This window comes from Panicum virgatum, chromosome 9K, assembly GCF_016808335.1.
Source record: "Panicum virgatum strain AP13 chromosome 9K, P.virgatum_v5, whole genome shotgun sequence".
Taxonomy (NCBI): Eukaryota; Viridiplantae; Streptophyta; class Magnoliopsida; order Poales; family Poaceae; genus Panicum; species Panicum virgatum.
Window position 1 is genome coordinate 3,001,103 of NC_053144.1, and position 19,134 is coordinate 3,020,236.

At 43.6% G+C, this 19,134-nt stretch overlaps 2 protein-coding genes across 4 annotated transcripts; both read right to left on the reverse strand.

Moving 5' to 3' along the window:
* Positions 1-5,537: 5,537 nt before the first annotated feature.
* On the reverse strand, positions 5,538-13,075 carry LOC120649351. Of its 3 annotated transcripts, XR_005665237.1 has the most exons (10): positions 12,658-13,052; positions 11,838-12,072; positions 11,540-11,709; positions 10,625-10,767; positions 10,337-10,514; positions 9,544-10,096; positions 9,264-9,376; positions 7,787-8,030; positions 7,178-7,343; positions 5,549-5,935 (listed from the first exon to the last, which is right to left on the reverse strand). XR_005665237.1 is itself a non-coding variant. In XM_039926128.1 (9 exons), exons 1-9 carry the CDS (start codon positions 12,852-12,854, stop codon positions 5,708-5,710), a joined length of 2,061 nt encoding a protein of 686 aa, XP_039782062.1. In that variant the 5' UTR covers positions 12,855-13,075; the 3' UTR covers positions 5,538-5,707. The 3 variants fall into 3 exon arrangements, 2 of the variants coding, with proteins under 2 accessions (XP_039782062.1, XP_039782063.1); XM_039926128.1 differs by lacking the exon at positions 7,178-7,343 and having other exon boundaries at positions 5,538-5,935; positions 12,658-13,075; XM_039926129.1 differs by lacking the exons at positions 5,549-5,935; positions 7,178-7,343 and adding an exon at positions 7,368-7,691.
* A 1,297-nt stretch (positions 13,076-14,372) lies between these two features.
* Positions 14,373-18,835, reverse strand: LOC120649352 (RNA-binding protein Y14B-like). Its single transcript, XM_039926130.1, has 4 exons — positions 18,489-18,835; positions 16,472-16,608; positions 15,171-15,313; positions 14,373-14,873 (listed from the first exon to the last, which is right to left on the reverse strand). The coding sequence occupies exons 1-4, from the start codon at positions 18,766-18,768 to the stop codon at positions 14,813-14,815; spliced, it is 621 nt and encodes a 206-aa protein (XP_039782064.1). The 5' UTR covers positions 18,769-18,835; the 3' UTR covers positions 14,373-14,812.
* Positions 18,836-19,134: the final 299 nt, after the last annotated feature.

The window sequence follows — 19,134 nt, forward strand, 5'->3', positions numbered from 1 at the left end:
GTAGTGCCATCATATTTATGGGCCCTAGGGATACAAAGTTCGACCCGAACTCTATTTCTAACCTATCAAATTACAACTCGAGTCCAGTCGTAACCAAACTGTACACATATTCGACACATATTTTACATACTACTTGGGACATCACCAGGCGGCTGGTACCACGGCCACCCACGGAGCCATCAGCCATCCGTAACACTACATACAGCGCGGCGTCACCAAACGCGCGCGCGCCGGCAGGCGGCAGGGTCTCGCCGGCGATCAGAGCAGAGCTCGCAGCCGGACCCCGGATGCCGCGGCGCAGAGAGCTGGCCGGCGCTTTTGGGCGGATCGAGCAGGCGCAGGCGGGCGGCGCGCGCTGCCACCACTGCAGCTGACTACGAGCGAAGAGGACTTGCGCTCGCTCCTCATTATCTCAATGATTCGATTCACATAGGGTAGGAAGGACGGAGGAGAGTGCGTACTGGCCGGAACCCGTCACGGCAAGAGTTGACCTCCATCCATGGATCAGCGTCCATGAGCGTCTCGTCGCTTTCGCCGCGTACACTGGACAGCTATATATATATATATATATATATATATATATATATATATATATATATATATATATATATATATATATATATATATATATATATATATATATATATATATATATTAAACGAACTGCCGGTCATTGTCTTCCATATCAGAGTTAACACGTACCTGCCAGAGAGCGTGCCACGTGTTACCTCACATCTAGAGACACGAATAATCGACATGTCTTTCGCCTAAAATAATATTAAATCCGGTATTCCCGGTATGTGTTCCAACATACGCCCAGAATCAGCATATACACATACCGTTTACAATCGAATACATCGCCAAAGAACCACAAAGAGCGGTTTTACATTACCTGAGTTCAAAACTTAATATTACCAGGTCAGTATAGGAAGGTTCAAACTATTCACCATTACAAGCCTTGGGCTCACGGAAGCCATATTATACAGAAACTTAAAGATTATTATATTTACATGCTCTCACGAAGCTCGATTACGATAAAACCTACTACGATGATGATGTCTTGCTCAAGGACACCATCCCAGCCTCAACGACCTACTCCTCCCTCGCACCTGGATCGGCGGGGTAGAAGTGGTCGAACACCACTTCCGGTTCACCTGCAACTACGGTTAGAAGCACCCTGAGTACAAAGGTACTCGCAAGACTTACGCGATTAAATAAACAAGGATCATGCAAAGGCTCAAGTAAAACCTTTAAAATTAAGTAATTATTGCATAAGCATGAGCTCTCTAAACTAACACCTAGTACAATTAATTAATGTTGCCCGAACCCCCATTAAATTTTATTAGAACATATTAAGAATAACATAGTGATTCCCAAGTTACTAAAACCCACTTCAACATGACCGTAACTCTACGAGGAGTTCATGGGATAAAGAGCGTGCTCGTAACCGAGAGCGCGGCAATTCGAATTGTTTCAAACCTTGCAAGGGTGTACTACTTTACCCACACGACGCGAGGACCATGCGACTCACCCAACCGATCACGTCGGGCAAGGGGGTACTCACGTCAACCGTTCCCAACAAGGCTCAACCTTGAGGGTACGCCCAGCTTGCGCGTGGAGACTTAGTTCCACCGAGGACATCTCTAAATTTTTCCTTTACATAGTTCCACTCGGGGACCCAGTAAGCCTCCCTGCATAGCCCTTGGCCATGTATCTGGGACCGGGCCTCAATGATCAAGTCAAAAAGGTAATTGGCTCATCCGTACCATTATATTGGATGTGTGGTAGCATGGAAAGGTGCTCAAAACCAACGTCATCCACTCGGTCCTTAATCAATCCAAGCGGACTATGCCTATGTGACTTCATTCTCTAGGCCTTACTATTCCGCTCGAATCTCGATACTACCAAACTCTTACCACCAAGCTGAGACCAGTGCAACAAGGATAACCGGTAAATGTGATCCTCCAAATTATTCCTGTCTAGCGAGCAAAAGAAGTACTCTAAGCATAGCTAAGTATCTAGTCAGGTTAAGTGATTAACTGACTAACTAGTGCAAAGAATGAGAATAACAAATCAAGGAAGGATAATACACGCAAATAGGTACAAGAATGCAATACATACATAATATACATATAACCCCAACATAACCCGGTGAGATAACTATCTAACTCAGATTAAATAGGAGCAAGGAATCATGCTTAGCTGCTTGCCTCGGTTAGCTTCGGGCTCGACCACTAACTGGACTCCGGGTTCAGGCTCGATGGACTCGGCGGGCTCCACGGGTTCGTTCTCCGATGATTCGGTCACTATAATGCATGAATGCGATGCACGAATTAGTGCGATGCTATGCTTATGCATAAAATAAACTGCATGAAATGATATGCGCGGAAAGATGTACATGAAACAACATTTTAGATATGCAACTCTGACAAAACCGGAGATTCCGGTTTGACAAAACCGGATGTTCCGGTTTTCAGAACTTGACAGGCCAAAACCGGAAGTTCCGGTTTCTAAAACCGGTAGTTCCGGTTTCAGCGGATTACTTGCGGACTGTCCGCTCCAAAGAGCCGGATCGTCCGCGACTCGACTTTCGACGCGGCGACCATGGCGCAGCGGCGGCACGGCCGTGTTCCGGCGGCAGAGCAGGGCCGGAGCGGGCTGAAGGAGGTGGGCACGAGGTGTTCTAGGGCGAGGCGAAGCTCACCCCACAAGTGGACGGCGAAGAGAGGCGACGAGAGAACGCCGCGACGGCGACGGGCGGTGGCGGGCGAAGGCGCTCGCCGGCGGCCCTGCACGGCGAATAAAGAGGCCGGGTAAGGAGGGGAATCGAGCGAGGAGAAGGAGAAGATGCTCCCCACGTGAGGAATCGAGCCACGGCTCACCGGAGACGACAAATCGACGGCGAGGGCGGAGCTCGGACGGCGACGGCAATGGAAAACGGGGAAAGAGCTAGGGTTTGGGTTTGAAGGGAAAGGGTCGGTCGAACCTTAAGGCGAGGAGAGGAGTGAGGGGGCGGCACGGCAGCCGAGGATGGCCGGCGCGTGTCGCGAGGATGGCCGGCGGCGGTGGCGACGTGCGGCGCGCCGCGATTCATGCTCTGCCCACAGAGCAGAGTAAAACCGGAAGTTCCGGTTTTTGAACCCGGAGGTTCCGGATTTTGAATTTTTCATCCCAAGATGTTACACGTTCGTTCATCATGACATTGACTTGGCAGTTGGCATACACAATGCAAGAACAACCTATATATTACGGACTAGTAAACGGAGGGACACGTCCGACCGAACGATGATGCACCAACCCGTGCATACCTACAGTACAAGCCACGGCAAAAGCTGTAATCTAAACTTTTTTTTTTGAGTGCCTCAAACTAGGTACAAGCTGTAGTATCTGTACTCACTCCCTACCTACACACCCACGCACTCCCTAACTAACCAGAAACTACAATCTATACACACGCCTATTGAGAATACAAGTGACGGACACGTCATCCCATTGTGGTCCAAAGGCGCTTTTCCCCCGAAGAAATCCTAGAAAACCAGGCAGGTGCAGCGCCACGGGTTCGAGCCCGGGCGGGTGCGCTCCCCACCGGGAGCCCGCACCAACCGAGCTACGTTCGGTCTGCGCTGTAATCTAGACCTTGACAATGTTTTCCTAGTTTATAAAGTGGGATGGGAGCATGAGGTGAGTTGTCTTAATTTTTAATTTTTAGATGCAATTTTTCAGCATGAAAAATCAGAAGCTCAAACAAACAGCAAATTTCTCGCGCAGCTTCCGAAAAGCCAAAAGCTTAAAAAAAACTGAGTTTATATGTAAAGCTGAAAAGCTTAGTTTTTTGAGTTTTTTTTAGCTTTTTGAGTCCAGAAAATTTAAAACATCGTCTGAAAGCTATAATTAGTTTTTCAGAAGCAAAAAGATCAACAATAGTTTTTCAGAAAAGCTCCAAAAGCTGTAGCTCAAACAAATAAAGCTCCAAAAATGAGATAGCATCATCCCAACCCTACCAAACAGTTAGATAGGTATAAAAAATACCATGCATCTCAAAACCAAACACAAATCTGTATTTTTTTTACCTCCACCTAGATTCATATGGTCAAACTAGACCATGCAAGATGGATGGGCCGATGGCTGTACTATGAATAAATCAGAGACTCTTGGACATACATCCGAAATGCACTAGGCCTACCTAGATCGCCTGAAAGGCACATCCTCTGTCACTTTGTGTGTTCTGTAAGCTGTACGGTCGTGATAGGCACTCCACTTTTGTACAGGTGCTGCTGCTGTGCTGCATCGCACAGGACATGCAAGAAGGCAAAAGAGGCCGGAGACGCGTCGTCGAGCCGAGCCGTCTTGTGGAAGAAGCAAAATTCTACGACGCCAGTGGCGCAAAGGCGAACAGGACGCATCGTGCACGCTAGCCTCCGGAATATAATCCGGATCGGTGGATCGATGGAACAGGGGAGGAGCAGCGCTGCCGAGAGCGACCTGCGCAGGTGCGGCCGCTGCCCGCTGGATGAGGTACGCGGCGGCGGCGCGGCGGCTTCGGCGTGCGCGACGACGGCGACCCACGAGAGAGCCGCGTGCTCGCTCGGTGGTGGCGGGGAGCTCTAGCTAGTGACCATCACTGGCCTATTAGCCTAGGGCCACCACGGGACCATGGCGAGGCGAGTGGAGCGGTGTCGTTTCGTCGCCTGGTTGGAGGTAGGAACACGTACGACGCGCACGGGAGGATCGGATCGCGGGAGGCGTGTGGTGCGCGCGCGCGCCCGCAGCCCGCTCGGGCTCGGGCTCGGCGGCAGCCGCGTCTATCTGCGCCGATCTTGTGTCATTCGGAGACCGAGGTTGACAACTGTTGTGCTGTGGCCTCCGCGCACTCGATCGGTTCGGCGGGCGTACGTGGGCCTAGCTAGTGACTGCCGGCGGCCAGTCAAGTCGAGCAATAATACCAGGGCACTGGCAATTAATGATTGCAGGCCACACTCGCCGGCGCCATGCCAATCATAACAGGATCGGAGCACGGCGGCCGGCATCCACGAGAAAAAGAAGAGCGTGCAGATAACTGGTCGCCGCAGGTGTCCGATCCATCGGCGTCCTCGACGGAAATAATAAAGAGGGACTCGCAGCTACTACAGATTGCGATTATTTCTCCTGGTTCGGTGGTGAATTGGCGATCACTCGATTGTACGGATAATGTCTTGATGGACATCAGTTGTGCCACCAAGATCATGATTTTTGTGGCAACAGTTGATTGAAGAGACAACTACATTTCCTTTGTGTGTGTGTGTGTGTGTGTGAGAGAGAGAGAGAGAGAGAGAGAGAGAGAGAGAGAGAGAGAGAGAGAGAGAGAGAGAGATGGAAATAATAGACAGCTGACCTACATCGGGCAGCTTCTTGGAGGCGTCTCGGTCTCCAGTGACAATTTTTTCACTTTTCAAGTTTCGATTTTTTTTTCCTATTTCGGCTTCAATAGTACTTAATTCCGTGCGTTTATGGGCAAAGCATGAGCGAGACAGGACTTCAGATCGGATGTTAGAAATGAATGAACTGGTGGTAAAGGTGACAGCATTAGAGGCATCTTGTGTAAGTGGAGGTAGTTCTCCTTGTCCTTGCTGTTATACAGTGGTCTTTGTACAGAGTGGGCATTGGCTGATACATCACGCAATGCATCAGCCAAGCAGGGCACAAGATTACGTTGGATATTACACAGATATCATCTTGTTTTCTTGTCTTCCGTCTCCTTCTCTACCACTACGGGAGCTGCAGGTATGCTGAACCACCACTCTCTCAACCTTCTGGTCCACCGTTCTGTGCTTGCTCTCCGTGGTGGTGAGTTGTTAGTGCACACCTCCAGAAACATCAGCAGCATAAGCACTCTTGTGGGCACGATGGCAAGGCTCAGGGCCATCAGTACCAATGCAACAATAGCTTTATCTGTGGCCTATGATATGAGGAGCAGACAATGAAATATATTTAAAAAAAATGCATCTGTTAACTTGTCAGAACTTCTGCATATACAGTATATAACATTTGGCAGAAAACTTGCAACAAGAACAAGTAATGGAAATCTGATTAAAAGCTGACATTCCCCTACTACAGCAGGACCCAAGGCTCCCCATTCCCTTGAAAAGAGGGGAAAGAACCCTGCCACAGAACCAAAAAGTAATTATGACAATCACTTCACTGCATGCTGACAGGGAGTACTATCAGTCTCCGTGGACACAGCAGTATAATTTGTTGGCATCCTGGATCAAGCTTAGCATCAAGCGGTGTCCAAACAGGCAGCGGCAGCAACTAACGCCAATGAGTATGAGCAGGAGGAAGGCCGAGCCACCTATGGCGGCATCGCAAGGGTCAGGGAGAGCTATTCACCGCAACATGGACGCATTGCAAAAGTGGCAATCATGGGCAAATCGCTGAACACATGATCTGCAAGGATTTCAGAAAATATGTTTGGTTCTTATCTCACACAAGGATCACTAGCCGGCGCACCTGTAATCTCCCCCCCCCCCCTTTTTTTTAAAGATCCTCATGCATACCGTCACTAGGTCTTAGGTATGCCAATTTCTAACATTGACAATCACATTCTCCTCAAGGCCCATGAGTTCCTTAGTAAACTGATAAGCCAAGTGTACGTCCATGAGTTTCTATATGAGCTGATCAACCAAGTGAAGGTTCTTGTTTACTGTCTTGAGATGACCAAGGTAAAGCTCGTTCTTAGGGGCTTGGGAAGTAGGATGACACTGTCATGTGGGTTGTGATGATGATCATCCCATTGGTAAATGGAACAGTTAGGTTTTTGGCCTTTAAGTTAAAGTGTCAGACATTATTGCAACTTTTAATCTTCCACAGACAGTGCTAGACATTGTCAGACAGGCTCCTGATGGAGGGTGGGGTCTGCTGATGGCCGAAACAGGAAGCAGACTGATGGCCGAGGGGGAGGACCTGATAGTGACTCCATCCAACTGCACAAGCTTGGTGCAGCGAGTGTTTGTCCTTTTGATGTCGAGTTCATTTATTCAGAGTCGTGCTTGCTGAAACTAATTGAGTTGCCAGACTTGGCTGTCTGATGCTGTAAAACGCTAAGCATTCTGTCCTCATGCAATTCAATGGATAGGGCAGAGATCCCTAAATTCTAAAAAAAAAATCTTGCTTTTTAATAAAGGGAAGAAAGTTCCGGAACCTTAAGAGCATCCTTATCAATGAAAGCAGTCTTGCTTGATGTCTTTAGTTTCTTACAACTCAAGGACATACCCAGTGTTGAAAACTCCACATATTGCCGACTCTGGCGAAGGGAGTTTCTAGTCAGCCTTTCCCTTGCTTGTCACAAGGAGGCTAAAATATTATCCCTAATATTCAATCACAAATTGTAATAAAGCTCACATGACAAAAGCAGTTTGCAATAGTTTTAGCATCAAAACAGTAAATTTTACATCAAAGCATAAAGTTGAATTAATTTAAAAATAATTAGTGATTGCAACCATGGAATGTTTTTAGTAAAAAAATTCTAAATTTCATTTATTTTGTTTTCTCAAATCCTCTTTGTGAACCTTGAGTACTGGGGTAATAATTCCATGAAGCATAGCGTATTACAACATAGCATGAATAAATTTCATTTTCCCAGTAAATCTACTGCCAATTATGGTGTGATTTGGGGTTCCATTTGCACTAACACAATGTATGTCACAATATATTCACTGCATAGCATTACAAATACCAGAATTAATGAAAATCAAAACAATATAATAAAAATAATTCCTCGAAATGATGGAGAGTGAGGATTAACATATACCTGGGATGGAAAAGCCAATAATAGAGCTCTTATCTTCAGAAGAACAATATTTGCATCCTGGACGAGCTCCTCAATTTTAGAAATAGCATTTTGAACAGCTAGGAGCTGCTCCATTGTGTTCATTGGAGGTGGAGATACCACCTTGACCTCAGACATTGGCTTTCCTTGATTAGTTAATCTTGTGAGAAACATAAATACTGCTGAAAACAATAGCACCATGACCATAAAATAGACCACCCACCCCCTATGTCAGCAAAGAAACAAAGAGACATCACAAACTTGAAGAATTCTCAGAATAATTCATCACTGGTAACGAATTTAAAAAAGAAGTACTATACCTGAGAACTTAAATGTACAGTTCAGATTGCTATTATAAGCTACATTATCCCTTCGATAACAGTAAATGTCATATGAAATGTACGAGCGCTCACCAGCTGACAAGTTCAGCTATTGTCAGTCAAGCACTGTTGCCATGCTCGCTTTGTCGTGATGTCTTGTTAAAAGATTTTTTTGGGTAAAGAAAAGAGTGCTAAGAAAGAAACTGAAACAAAATTACTCTGACTAAGGGAGTGAGGGTTGGTAATGGTAATTAAGGAGAGGAAACCAACAATCTTAACCTTCTGTAGTATCCAATACTCATCGACCTAGAACGATTAATATCAACAGTGAACCGCCAAATTTGCCAAAATGTTTTCGAATTGGATTGGGCCTGATGAAATTTCTATTTATAAACCTTTCTGACTTGCTCCTACGGAACCAAAGCCAAAAGGATTGAAAAAGCCAGTCATTCACCACTGATGAAGGATTCCTTCAAAAGTTAAGGATTACTTAGTTTTTTTTTCGAACACCCTTGCACTATTATTGGCTCAGTAATAAGCTAATAATAGCTACATCCTTCACATTCATTGGCTCTGGTACACATTACTAAAACTATTGCATAACTTGTCTCTAATTTATCTACAAGGAAATAGATTGGTCCAGGACCCAAGAAATAATTGAGAAGAGTGTGCGATGCACATGCGTATCCAGATGCTAGTTCTTTCGCATGACTCGGAGGGCCTCAAAATCAAAGAACAATGATCAACCTAGTTCCTTTTCACCAGCCATAAGTATTAATTTGCATTTTAAATAGTAATGCATCTACAATAACCACCAAGAGTCTTGTCATTACAGGGGCAGCATAATAGAGATGAAATAATGGCTTCAACTTAATCTCCTAAGTACATTCAAAAGGCACTATGTGAACCACAGCCAACCACTAAATCTCTAAATAACAATAGCTGCTACCAGTCACATTAGTTTACATTGATAGGTTCATTGTTGCATGAGCTCCTCTCTTAGGTTTTGTCTTCTTGAGGGAATCCTCTCTTAGTTACCACATTCCAATTTTGGTTCCCTTACATATAAAATGGCCAAATCAAAGCAGTACCTCTAATATAAAGTTAGCAGAACAATATCCACAGAGAAAGTAGTATACCTGATTATAATGTAAGAGAATAGAAAGCAAAACACCATGGACTTCAGAGGCTCATCCCATGATGTGAGCAGTAACAAAATCCTCCAAAGCTCACTTACTGGGGATAACAGTTCCTAGATACAATTAGGAATTAGATAAAAGAAATACCAAACAAAAACTTAAAATGTATCTGTTCAGAGTTCAGACACAATTGTTCTCATTCATTTTGCAATGTCACACAATCTCAGTTAAATAGTTGACAATTGACAGATAAAAAGGATTGTTTATGTTCTGAATTTACCTTCATTACTGCCAAGTTTGTATCCAGCCCCTCAACTTTGACTCCATCAACCGTAGCTTGGGCCAGTTCAACCTTCTTATAGTTGTTCATTGAGTCAATAACGGCCTTCTGCAAGGAACTAATTTCCCCAACAACCATCTCACCAACAAACAATCTCTCACCATTATTAACTGGTGATACCACACCCAAGTTTGACAAGACAGCATGCATTCCTCTACTCGTGCCAGGTTGGTTACTTCGATCCGAAGTTCTTGATGATATAACACTGGCTCGTGTTTCAAGTATAAAATCACCACCAGGAACTTTGTCACATAGATTGAACATCAAAAGAGATTCATATCGATTTGGCACTGGGAAGCCTAACTGTTCAATGGCTTGTAACCGTAGAATACCAAGTGCTGCCTTCAGAATTGTTTCATCTTTGTTAACTCCACTTATGTCAAACTTCCTAACAAATCTATGGGCATAAAGAACTTCTGATATGATGGCCAGCCAATAATCACGACGGGAATGGCCAGCCAACTCTGGAAATTCAATGATCACTGGCTCTGGTCTGCATGCACAATAGCAATATACACAAAGCTGTAACTAAAGATGAAGAACATATCCATAGGGTAACTACAAGGATACCAACTGGGAGAAGCATATTGCCAGCATGTTCTAATACAGCAAAATTTCTGGATCATATAGAGCGATTATCTGTAAATTAAAACTAACAATGAAAAGACCATTGCAACAACACACGGTACATGTAGCTTACATGATATTGCTTTATTATGTGTTAAGAACTTACAAGGTTGTTGATTTGTACATAACGGCTTTGTCAAAGAGACGTGAACCCCATGGACCAGTCAGCTCAGGTTTAACAACCTGCTTTACATCTTCTGCAAGTTCATAAGCTTTGGGCTTATCATATGTAACAACTCGAAGAGCTTCAAAGTAAAGAGCATGGTCTGTGAGTACTAATCTTCCTGCATCAGCAAGATCAAAATAAGTGATACAAGAATAGAAGTTCATGTTGCTTCACTAATTAGTAAATAAACATGACAGCAGCTTGATCGGCTCAATGAACCACACATACCTGGCCATGTTGAAATACCCACATGTTCGAGTACTGGTTGTGTTGTCAATGTTCCATCAACTTCCAGAATCCTTTCTCCTCTCTGAGACCGGAGGTTTGATAGGAGCGATGACTCAGATTGTGTCTTCATCTTTTTCACCGCTCTATATGAGATAAAAAAACATATGCTAAGTGTGGCCTTTAGCAAACAAGGTACACCGTAAGACGGACGATGATGATGATGATCATGTTTATAAATTCTTCTTGCACTCTATTTCCCAAAACTATAGATGGCATACTAACTTGCAATCTACATGACAGATAGATTAACTAGCTAGCTTCATACTAAATGATGTGCTCTCTTTCCCCCTAAATCATTCTTACTTCTTGCCAAGTTGCCTTTTGCCGCTTACATGCCCGAGCCTGTTAACAAATTTGTTTTTTTTTTAATCTCAGGACGATAAACAGACGACTTATGTTCATAAATTTGCCATAGTAACTCACGGGCCTTCTGGCTAGTAAGATACAAAATTCCTTGCACATGATGAGGATATTAGCAACACATCAGGATCCATGAAAAGCACTTTATATTGTCCTGTACAAATTAATGGAATAAACGTTGCAGTACTCAACATGCAGACAGTGTAGGGAAAGTAGAATTATGTCCTATCTAAACTCCAGAAAATCAATCAAAACATGAGCTCAATAATAACAATATCTAGGACTACATTGGGCTTTAGAGTTTATTGCATTTCAATAGCTCGTGAGGATTTTACGTTAGTAACTAATAAGCATTCTTAGCCAGGTATAGACAAAACTTTGGTATTTCAACAGAATAAAAGGTAAAGAATAGTTGAACATGTTAGCAGCCAAATATTTGAGCTAGTTACTGTGTATGTTAATAACAAAAAACATTATAGTATTAAAGAAAGTGACCTGTCCAATTCTGAAAGGTACTTATCATATACAGAAAATGGAAGACGGCCTCCGCTTGAACATGACAGTACATCAAAGAGATTTGAACAAGTTACTACATCAGCAATGGTTGGGATGGCAGGCGCTATTCTTGCAAAAGCTTCTAAACTAACGGTGCTGTCCACCTCAGCCTGCAAAGGAGGGGTATGAAATTTAATATGGTTAAGATTAAGAGACTCACTATCCTTGCTGTAACACAGAACTTGCGAGCTATGAAAAAGAAGTCTTAACTAATTCTATAACAGAACCAAATAAGTACCTTAACGCTGTGCTGGCTTGAAGAAGAAGGAACATCCCAAGCTAACATCATATCAAATGATAAGCGACGGAAGTTTTTGTCAGCAAGATACCCTGCAACTTGTGAGATCTGAGCAAGTGCCATGAAGCAGCAGTACTCCAAAAAGTTTCTTGCATAGTTTCTTGGGTTCTTTACAGAATCAGATGCTTGCTTATCAAAGTTCGTTTGCAGATCTTTAATAGAAACATTAAGAATTCTGAAATATAATTGGAACAAAAAGAAATTGATCAGCAACTGATGGAAATGGAGACATTGTACTAAAAAGGGAAATGCTGGCTATATAAGATAACAGCTTAAATAAATATACAGAAGAGCATAGCTATGCCTGAACTAAAAGGGGAAATGTGCTAAAGAACTAACTCTCATGATGTGCAAATCATAATGCTCTCTCCTTAAGCAGTATACCTACTCTTAAATTACAACATACAAATCATAACGTGCAACATAACACCAGTTCCTGATAAGCTAATGCCTAATAGTGTCTAATCCAACATATGTGGTGTGCAGGTTGGTCTGGTCTTATTATGTAAGGGTTTTCAGAGAATTGCCACCTCCATGAACATGCCTGGTTTAGTAGCAACAACCAATTCCATCGAAAATAACGAAGGTTGGGATTTGATGATGATCAGATTCCACATCGAAGAGACACGGAAGCTTGCAATGAGGGATTCTCTTGAACAGATAGCCCAAGAAAGAAATAATTTACACTCTAGTCCCCTAGAGTATTTCCCTTTCCTGAAAAAAAAGGGCGAAGCGGATCAAGCGCCGTTTTGGCCATTACCGGGAGCAGCGAGCGACGACGGAGTTGGCCTTGAAGGAGAGGCCAGCAATTGAGGAGCGCTTGCCGGAGAGCGAGCCGTCGTGACCCTCGTCGTCGTCGTCCTCGCGGCGGGGGAGGCCCCACTTGAACGACCCCTCCCGCACCAGCCCCTCGAACCCCTCCATCAGCAGATCTCGCGTCCGGCTCATCATCGCCATCCTGCAGGAAGACGGCGGATCCGGTGGCGGAGAGGTTGGTCGCAGCGCGACGGTGGTTTGCCGCTTTGATTGCGTGCGGGCCAAGAAGGCTGACGATAGCAGAGGGAGCCGCCGCGGAGGGTAGGAGCTCAAGCTCAAACCCTGATCGCCGTCGTCCTCATCCCTCTCGCGTGTGGGTGGCGGGCAGAATGGCTGGAACGGGATGCTCTGACGTGCGCCACCGTGACGTTCTTGTCACTGACACGTGGGCCCACGTGTCATCTGCACAAATGTACTCGCTAGTTAGGCGTGTGTTTGTAATGGGGTTTGATTCGTGTACAAATCCAGAGCTCTTTATATTTTAGCCTTATTTTACGCTAATGAACTGCTGCATACATATACTAAATAAATGGAAAACAATGATAAAATTTGTGGGATAAATTTCAAATAAAATGATGACTATTTTTTATAAAATGGTACTTCAGTATTGCAATAAAGAGAACCATTTACTAGAAAATTCTTGGATTCTTCCAGGCAGAATTCATCTGCTCCATTGCATACAGGTTGCAATTGGCCGATTTCGGCATCGATCTATCTGCTCCATGGAACCATCTTCAGCGTTATTTGAGCGAAAACACCATTCACGTTTCAGTATTTGAGCACGTCGCCTGTGCAGTAGCACGGTTGACTAGGCACAGCCGCATGGCCATTTCACGTTTCAATACTGTGTCTATATTTTCACTATTTATTTATTGATCGATTTTCTTTCAGCTGCATTCAGATTTCTTGATGTTTCTATTGCTGATCCACAAAATGACTTTGTTAAGCAAGCATCTGGTTCCATAAAAAGCAGCCAAGAATCTGTGCAAGAAACCTTTCGAAGCACAGCTGCTCCGTGGCACCTGCTCCCATCTCTCAAAATGCACGCCTGCTGCGAGGGTGTACAACAAATTACTCATCCCTCTCCTCAATACTAAAAAATTAATTTTTTGGCGACTGAAAGTGCTTCAATAGATTACCAAGTTCCACCTAGATGAAGGAAATTTTGTGTTTTAGGTAATAGCTGATGCAGCAGACTACCAAAACCAAATCACTAAGAATAGGGTAGAGGAAAAATTCTCTTCATTTAGGTGAGAGGGAGGTGTGTTTTGATGATTACAAAACTTATAAGTAATGGAATTGGATTGGTAATGTGCCAAACATCAATGTTTTGGTATTGGAAAAATGGATGAGTAATCTGTTGGAGATGATCGGTATATGAGTAATCCGTTGACGTGATGTTAACTTGGGAAGTTCCTTCTTGATGAAGACAGATCATTGTCAAGTTAGTACTGCTTTAGTTCTGTTTACGTAACTAAAAGTAAAGGGTTAGCGATACAAAATTAAAGAGATTGCGGGCAGCGGCAGGAAAACAACAAAATTTTACCTGTTCTTAAATGGATATATTTAGCAAGTGTAGAACTGATTATTAAACTTGGATAGCACAAGTGCCATATCCACTATTTCATGCCTGAATATTCACGAGCACACGCACCGACGCACGGCAAAAGCAGTAGGACACGAGTTATAAGAACTGGGCGTGGCATTCAACCAACTGATGACAGAACAAATGGCTCAGCCGCTCAGCTGTTTAGAACCAGGCAACCAGCACTCCTGATCGGACCTCAATTTCCTTTAAGGAGTGTATAATACGATAGGCCATCAAGTCACCCAATAAACTTCCCTCCCGCCATGACACTGATTTTACACAGAAGAAGACTACCTCTGGCATGGACGCACAGTTAAGCCAGCATACTGCAGCAGCCTCCCCAAGTTCAGAGTTAAAGCTGATGAACAAGCTAAGCGCTGAAAAAAGAAGTCAAGGAGTCCAGCACAATCGAGGTTCAAGTTCTAAACGATACTTCCACATTGTTTCGCTGCTGCTCATTGCCCAAAAATGATCAGTTAGAACTGACAAATAACCTAGGCACTGCTCCCCCTCAATAAGGCGTCAAGGCAAGAAGATTGCGCGGTGGAGTCCTAGATCTTGGGCGTGGTGGCCTGTGAAAAATAAGAAACTGATCAATAGGTTGAACCACATAACCATATTTTTATTCACACTTCAAGTGAACGATGTCAACATACTGGAATAGCAATTGCACGATAGAGGAACTTCAAAAATAGATACAAATTAAGAAACATGTTCCAGAGTTGAACACAACAAATTCTGGACACAACATTATTTTGGACATGATTTATATTATGCAATGCAGATACAAGACCAGAAGAACAAGCAATTGGCCAATGAGCTAGTGGAGCAAATGAACTAAAAACACGTTAGGAAAGCTAACACCCTACCTTGTACTCATGACATTCTTTATAGGACCTCTGATGAATGCCCAATCAACATAGACAGTCTTTGTCAACAGCTGACTCCCATTCATTGCTCTGATTGCAGCCTGTGCTTGCTCAAAGCTTTCATACTCAATCAGCGCATATCCCTGTCACAGCAGAATCCAGGTGAGGGCAGAGGAGTAAATAAAAGGAAATATAGGAAGCTGAGCTGGAAATTACTACTACCAGAGATTATTTCATATGTCTATTGTTTCTCTTTAACTAGAATTGGCATTGTTGTTAAATGTGTCTGATGGTGAGTTATTTCTCATACACCAACAACTACATGCACATAGCAGTACAGCGCATACCGTTCTCCAGAAAAAGTACTTCAAACTAAATGGTTATTCTCATGTTGGCTTCCATCTGAATAAATTGTGAAAATCAAATTGCCTAAACCACTTATCCATCACTGACTAAGAATGCTTCCACATGGACGTAGCAATTTGCTAGGAACAAAGATGCATTAAGTGATATATAAAAGAATTGGTCACTCGCTGTTCCAATATGTGGGGCTTCTTGTTTGTTGTTTCAGCTAAAAGACTCTAGTGCCTGAATGGCAATTCCCTTTGATAAAATGAGGGAAAGTGGCTGCAGTCTTGGAAGGGTAAGCAGTTATCTGTTGGGGGGTTGGGGGGGGGGGGGGCTTGTACATAGCAATATGACTATTTACTTGATATCAACGTATAAGATCCCCAAACTGTGATTTGTATGGTACATGTCATCAGCGCTAGATTATTTTGGCAAGGTGGTCAGAACTCAGAAGAGAGGAAATATCACATCATTTAACCAATTTTTTGCGCACGACTCAACTTACATGGGTTCTGCTTAAATTTACCAAAATGGATAGGAGTCTACTAAGAAAATGGCTTTTCAGAAGTATGCAAGGCAATAACAGTATTTTGAGGTATAAAGATAAATACCTCGAATGTAAATCATGTCTTCAGATCCAAGTGAAACAAGGAAAAAGGCAACCCTGGCAAGTTAACCAAACCTAAACTATGGCTGAAGGACGCCAATGACCACTTACACTTAATGAGCACTGTTTCATATGAATATCTCAAAAGTAAAACCAAGATCCTGAAGGACGAAACAACATAACTCTAGTTCCAGTTATTCTTCTACTCTGTTCAAGGTCCCTAATACAAACAATCTGCTATCATGTATAGCATTATTAGTACAGTGTTTTGTGTGTTAGAAGCTGGTATTACAAATAGAATGAGCAAGTTAGTTTTAGCCTCTTAGAGTAAAACTACCAAATATACCTTGGCATATCCAGTGCGGCGTTCTAGATTCAAATGCAAGTCCTTGACACAACCAAATTCACTGAAAACGTCATGCAGATCTCCTTCTTCTACATCTTCTTTAACTCCACTGACAAGAATTGTCCATCCTTCAATAGCTAATAATTAATAAAAATCCACAATTAGCACATGAGAAATGTATTGTTACTATACCAACAAAGAGACAATGACTATAAGTATGAGGCCAGAAACAAATGCAGCGCAACCACATAGATTTGAATATAATAGAATCAGATACAGCGGGACAAACAGACCCTCAGTTATATGGTATTCACCCATGTTTGTCAAGTATGGGTAATCTTAATATGCGTATCACCAGGGACTACCTGGAAGAGTTAGTCCACAATTTCCCGGCCAGAAAAATGCTTGTCTACATACACACGATATATTAGTCAATCTGATTTAAAAGAATGCAAAATACAAGCAGGTCAGTTGCATGGTTTTGCAGAACACAACCTGTAGTAAAAACTAATGATGTTGCTAAGGGATAGTAGACAAACAGCAGAGTGCAGAAATAAAGGAAGCATAATGCCATGCTATTCATGCAACTATACTACCCGTCCTAATAATACCTATGGATAAACAATCCCTGTTCTGAACTTGTACTGATTATCATAATCAGATGCATTTGACCTACATATTAAGTGCATGCATTTGTTTCTTTCTAGAACACATAAAGTCTGTAAGGAATCAGTAACAAACCTTCAAGTACCAAGTAGTATAAACGAGTAAACCTGGCAAAGAAAACCCAGTTCTTTAAAATAGGACAATACCAAGCTACATTTATTAGGCACAACTCACAACAACAAAAAAAGGGGAGATGCATTACTCTGCCTCATGCAAGCGAATGAGACTACCCCCTGTGATAATTCACATTTCATTGCATAATTGTTCACTAGATTGTTCCAAATTTTATCCTGTAGCCCTGTATTAGCCTGCTAAAACACTCTCCTATACCTGAGAAACCAGAGAGACATATAAAAGGGGCTAGGGCTATCATGTTCCCTCCTATCAAAACAAGTGCTAGCACGTAAATAAAATGTGTAGTTTAGTTCAGAACCAACGTATGTTTTTATGTGATCCCGAAGTATCATAGCCCAATTGCAGCATTTTAGGATATACTACCTCGAAAATTCGAACCCTTTTTAACAATTGGAACTCCATGTGAAACATTAATGACTGAATACTGATACAGGTGATCATCAAATTACTCGTAGCGGCAAGTTACTGTCATTGAACAAGCATTCCAGCAAACATAATGAAGTCACTCTGAATTTGCTGAATTCGCATTATCCATCAGACCATCACAAGGATAGATGCATCATACCACGGTTTCCCTCACCCTGACTAACAATAGATGCTACTGAATAAATTAGTTTACATGGTACAGTTACTCTTCTCCCATATTAAATCCAGAGTCCTACAATATAAATGTCTGCTCATCAATAAACCATCAGAGCATACTGGGATTAAAACACGTACTGCAAACCCCCACACCCACCAAACCTACAGAAGGATGATCCAAACATTTTCCTGCCTCCGAGTTGTGCCATACCTTCATACTTGTGGGGGTTTTTTCATCGTTCTATAAGTTCATAAGAATTCTACTGACCAGACAACCAGGCACCTCGTTTCCGTTCGGATCGTTATCCTGAAACATCAAAGTTCACCAGAGGCCGGAGCTAATTCATGTAGTGACTTCGAAATCTCACAACCACAACCCAGAGTACGAATGAGATCGAACTGCACCTTCTGACCAATCACACTTGAGCCCAAAACCCTAAACCCCGACGAAATATCACCAACCACGCCCTAGCAAAAACATCACAAACATTAGCAAATTTCTACGAAACTAACTCCAAAGCAGCACCAACACGGGGACCCCAATAAAATATCGCAAACTTGGAAAGCCAAAACCCCAACCAAAACTCGAAGCCTAAAGATCATGCCAAAAAGTGGTCGCTCAAGGGGTTCTCACAGCGCTGCGGGCCATGTCCTTGGTCGCCGTCGTCGTTGGTGAGGGAATCGAAGCGGTCGCGGCTGGAGGCGAGGATGGATGGGCTGCGGCCGGCGAAGCGCCCGCGGGTGCGCACCACGGCGGGGGAGACGATGTTGGGCACGGGGAGTGCGCGGGCGGCGGGGCCGTCCTCCTCCATGGCGTCCTCGTCGTCCTGGTCGTAGTCGACGAACTCCACGTCCTCTTGCTCGTCCGCCGCCGCGGCCCGCCCCATCGCAGCCGCCGCCGCCGCCGCCACCATGATTGGAGACTTGGAGAGAGCGAGAGAATGGGGAAGCGAGTGTGTAGCGGGTGGCAACTGGCAACGGGCAACGTGAGGGTCTATTATAATGGAGGTAATTACGAGCTAAGCGTGATTAGCACAGATACATTTGCATAAAGATCCCTTAAAAATTCATTAATGCAAAGCAAATAATCAGATCAGGCCGGTCCCTGCCCTAGCCGTTGAATCTGAAACGGATGGTCGGATGATACTTGGGCAGCCGACACGGGGCTTCCTCCCCTATCCAATGAACTTCGCGTTTTTTGGGTTTTACTCTGTGACTACTCGTGCCTTGCAACGGATAATATAATACATAATACTTTATGTTGATTCACTTTATGTATA

What these genes read in the sequence shown, in the direction of transcription:
- LOC120649351 (XM_039926128.1), bottom strand. Translation starts at nt 12,854, where the DNA reads ATGGCGATGATGAGCCGGACGCGAGATCTGCTGATGGAGGGGTTCGAG. An exon ending in GTCGTCGCTCGCTGCTCCCG is followed by an intron (nt 12,073 to 12,657) that starts GTAATGGCCAAA and finishes ATTATATTTCAG; the next exon opens with AATTCTTAATGTTTCTATTA. An exon ending in GGGTATTTCAACATGGCCAG is followed by an intron (nt 10,515 to 10,624) that starts GTATGTGTGGTT and finishes TTGCTGATGCAG; the next exon opens with GAAGATTAGTACTCACAGAC.
- LOC120649352 (XM_039926130.1), bottom strand. Translation starts at nt 18,768, where the DNA reads ATGGTGGCGGCGGCGGCGGCGGCTGCGATGGGGCGGGCCGCGGCGGCG. An exon ending in AGGACATGGCCCGCAGCGCT is followed by an intron (nt 16,609 to 18,488) that starts GTGAGAACCCCT and finishes ATTAATTATTAG; the next exon opens with CTATTGAAGGATGGACAATT. An exon ending in AAGAATGTCATGAGTACAAG is followed by an intron (nt 14,874 to 15,170) that starts GTAGGGTGTTAG and finishes TATTTTTCACAG; the next exon opens with GCCACCACGCCCAAGATCTA.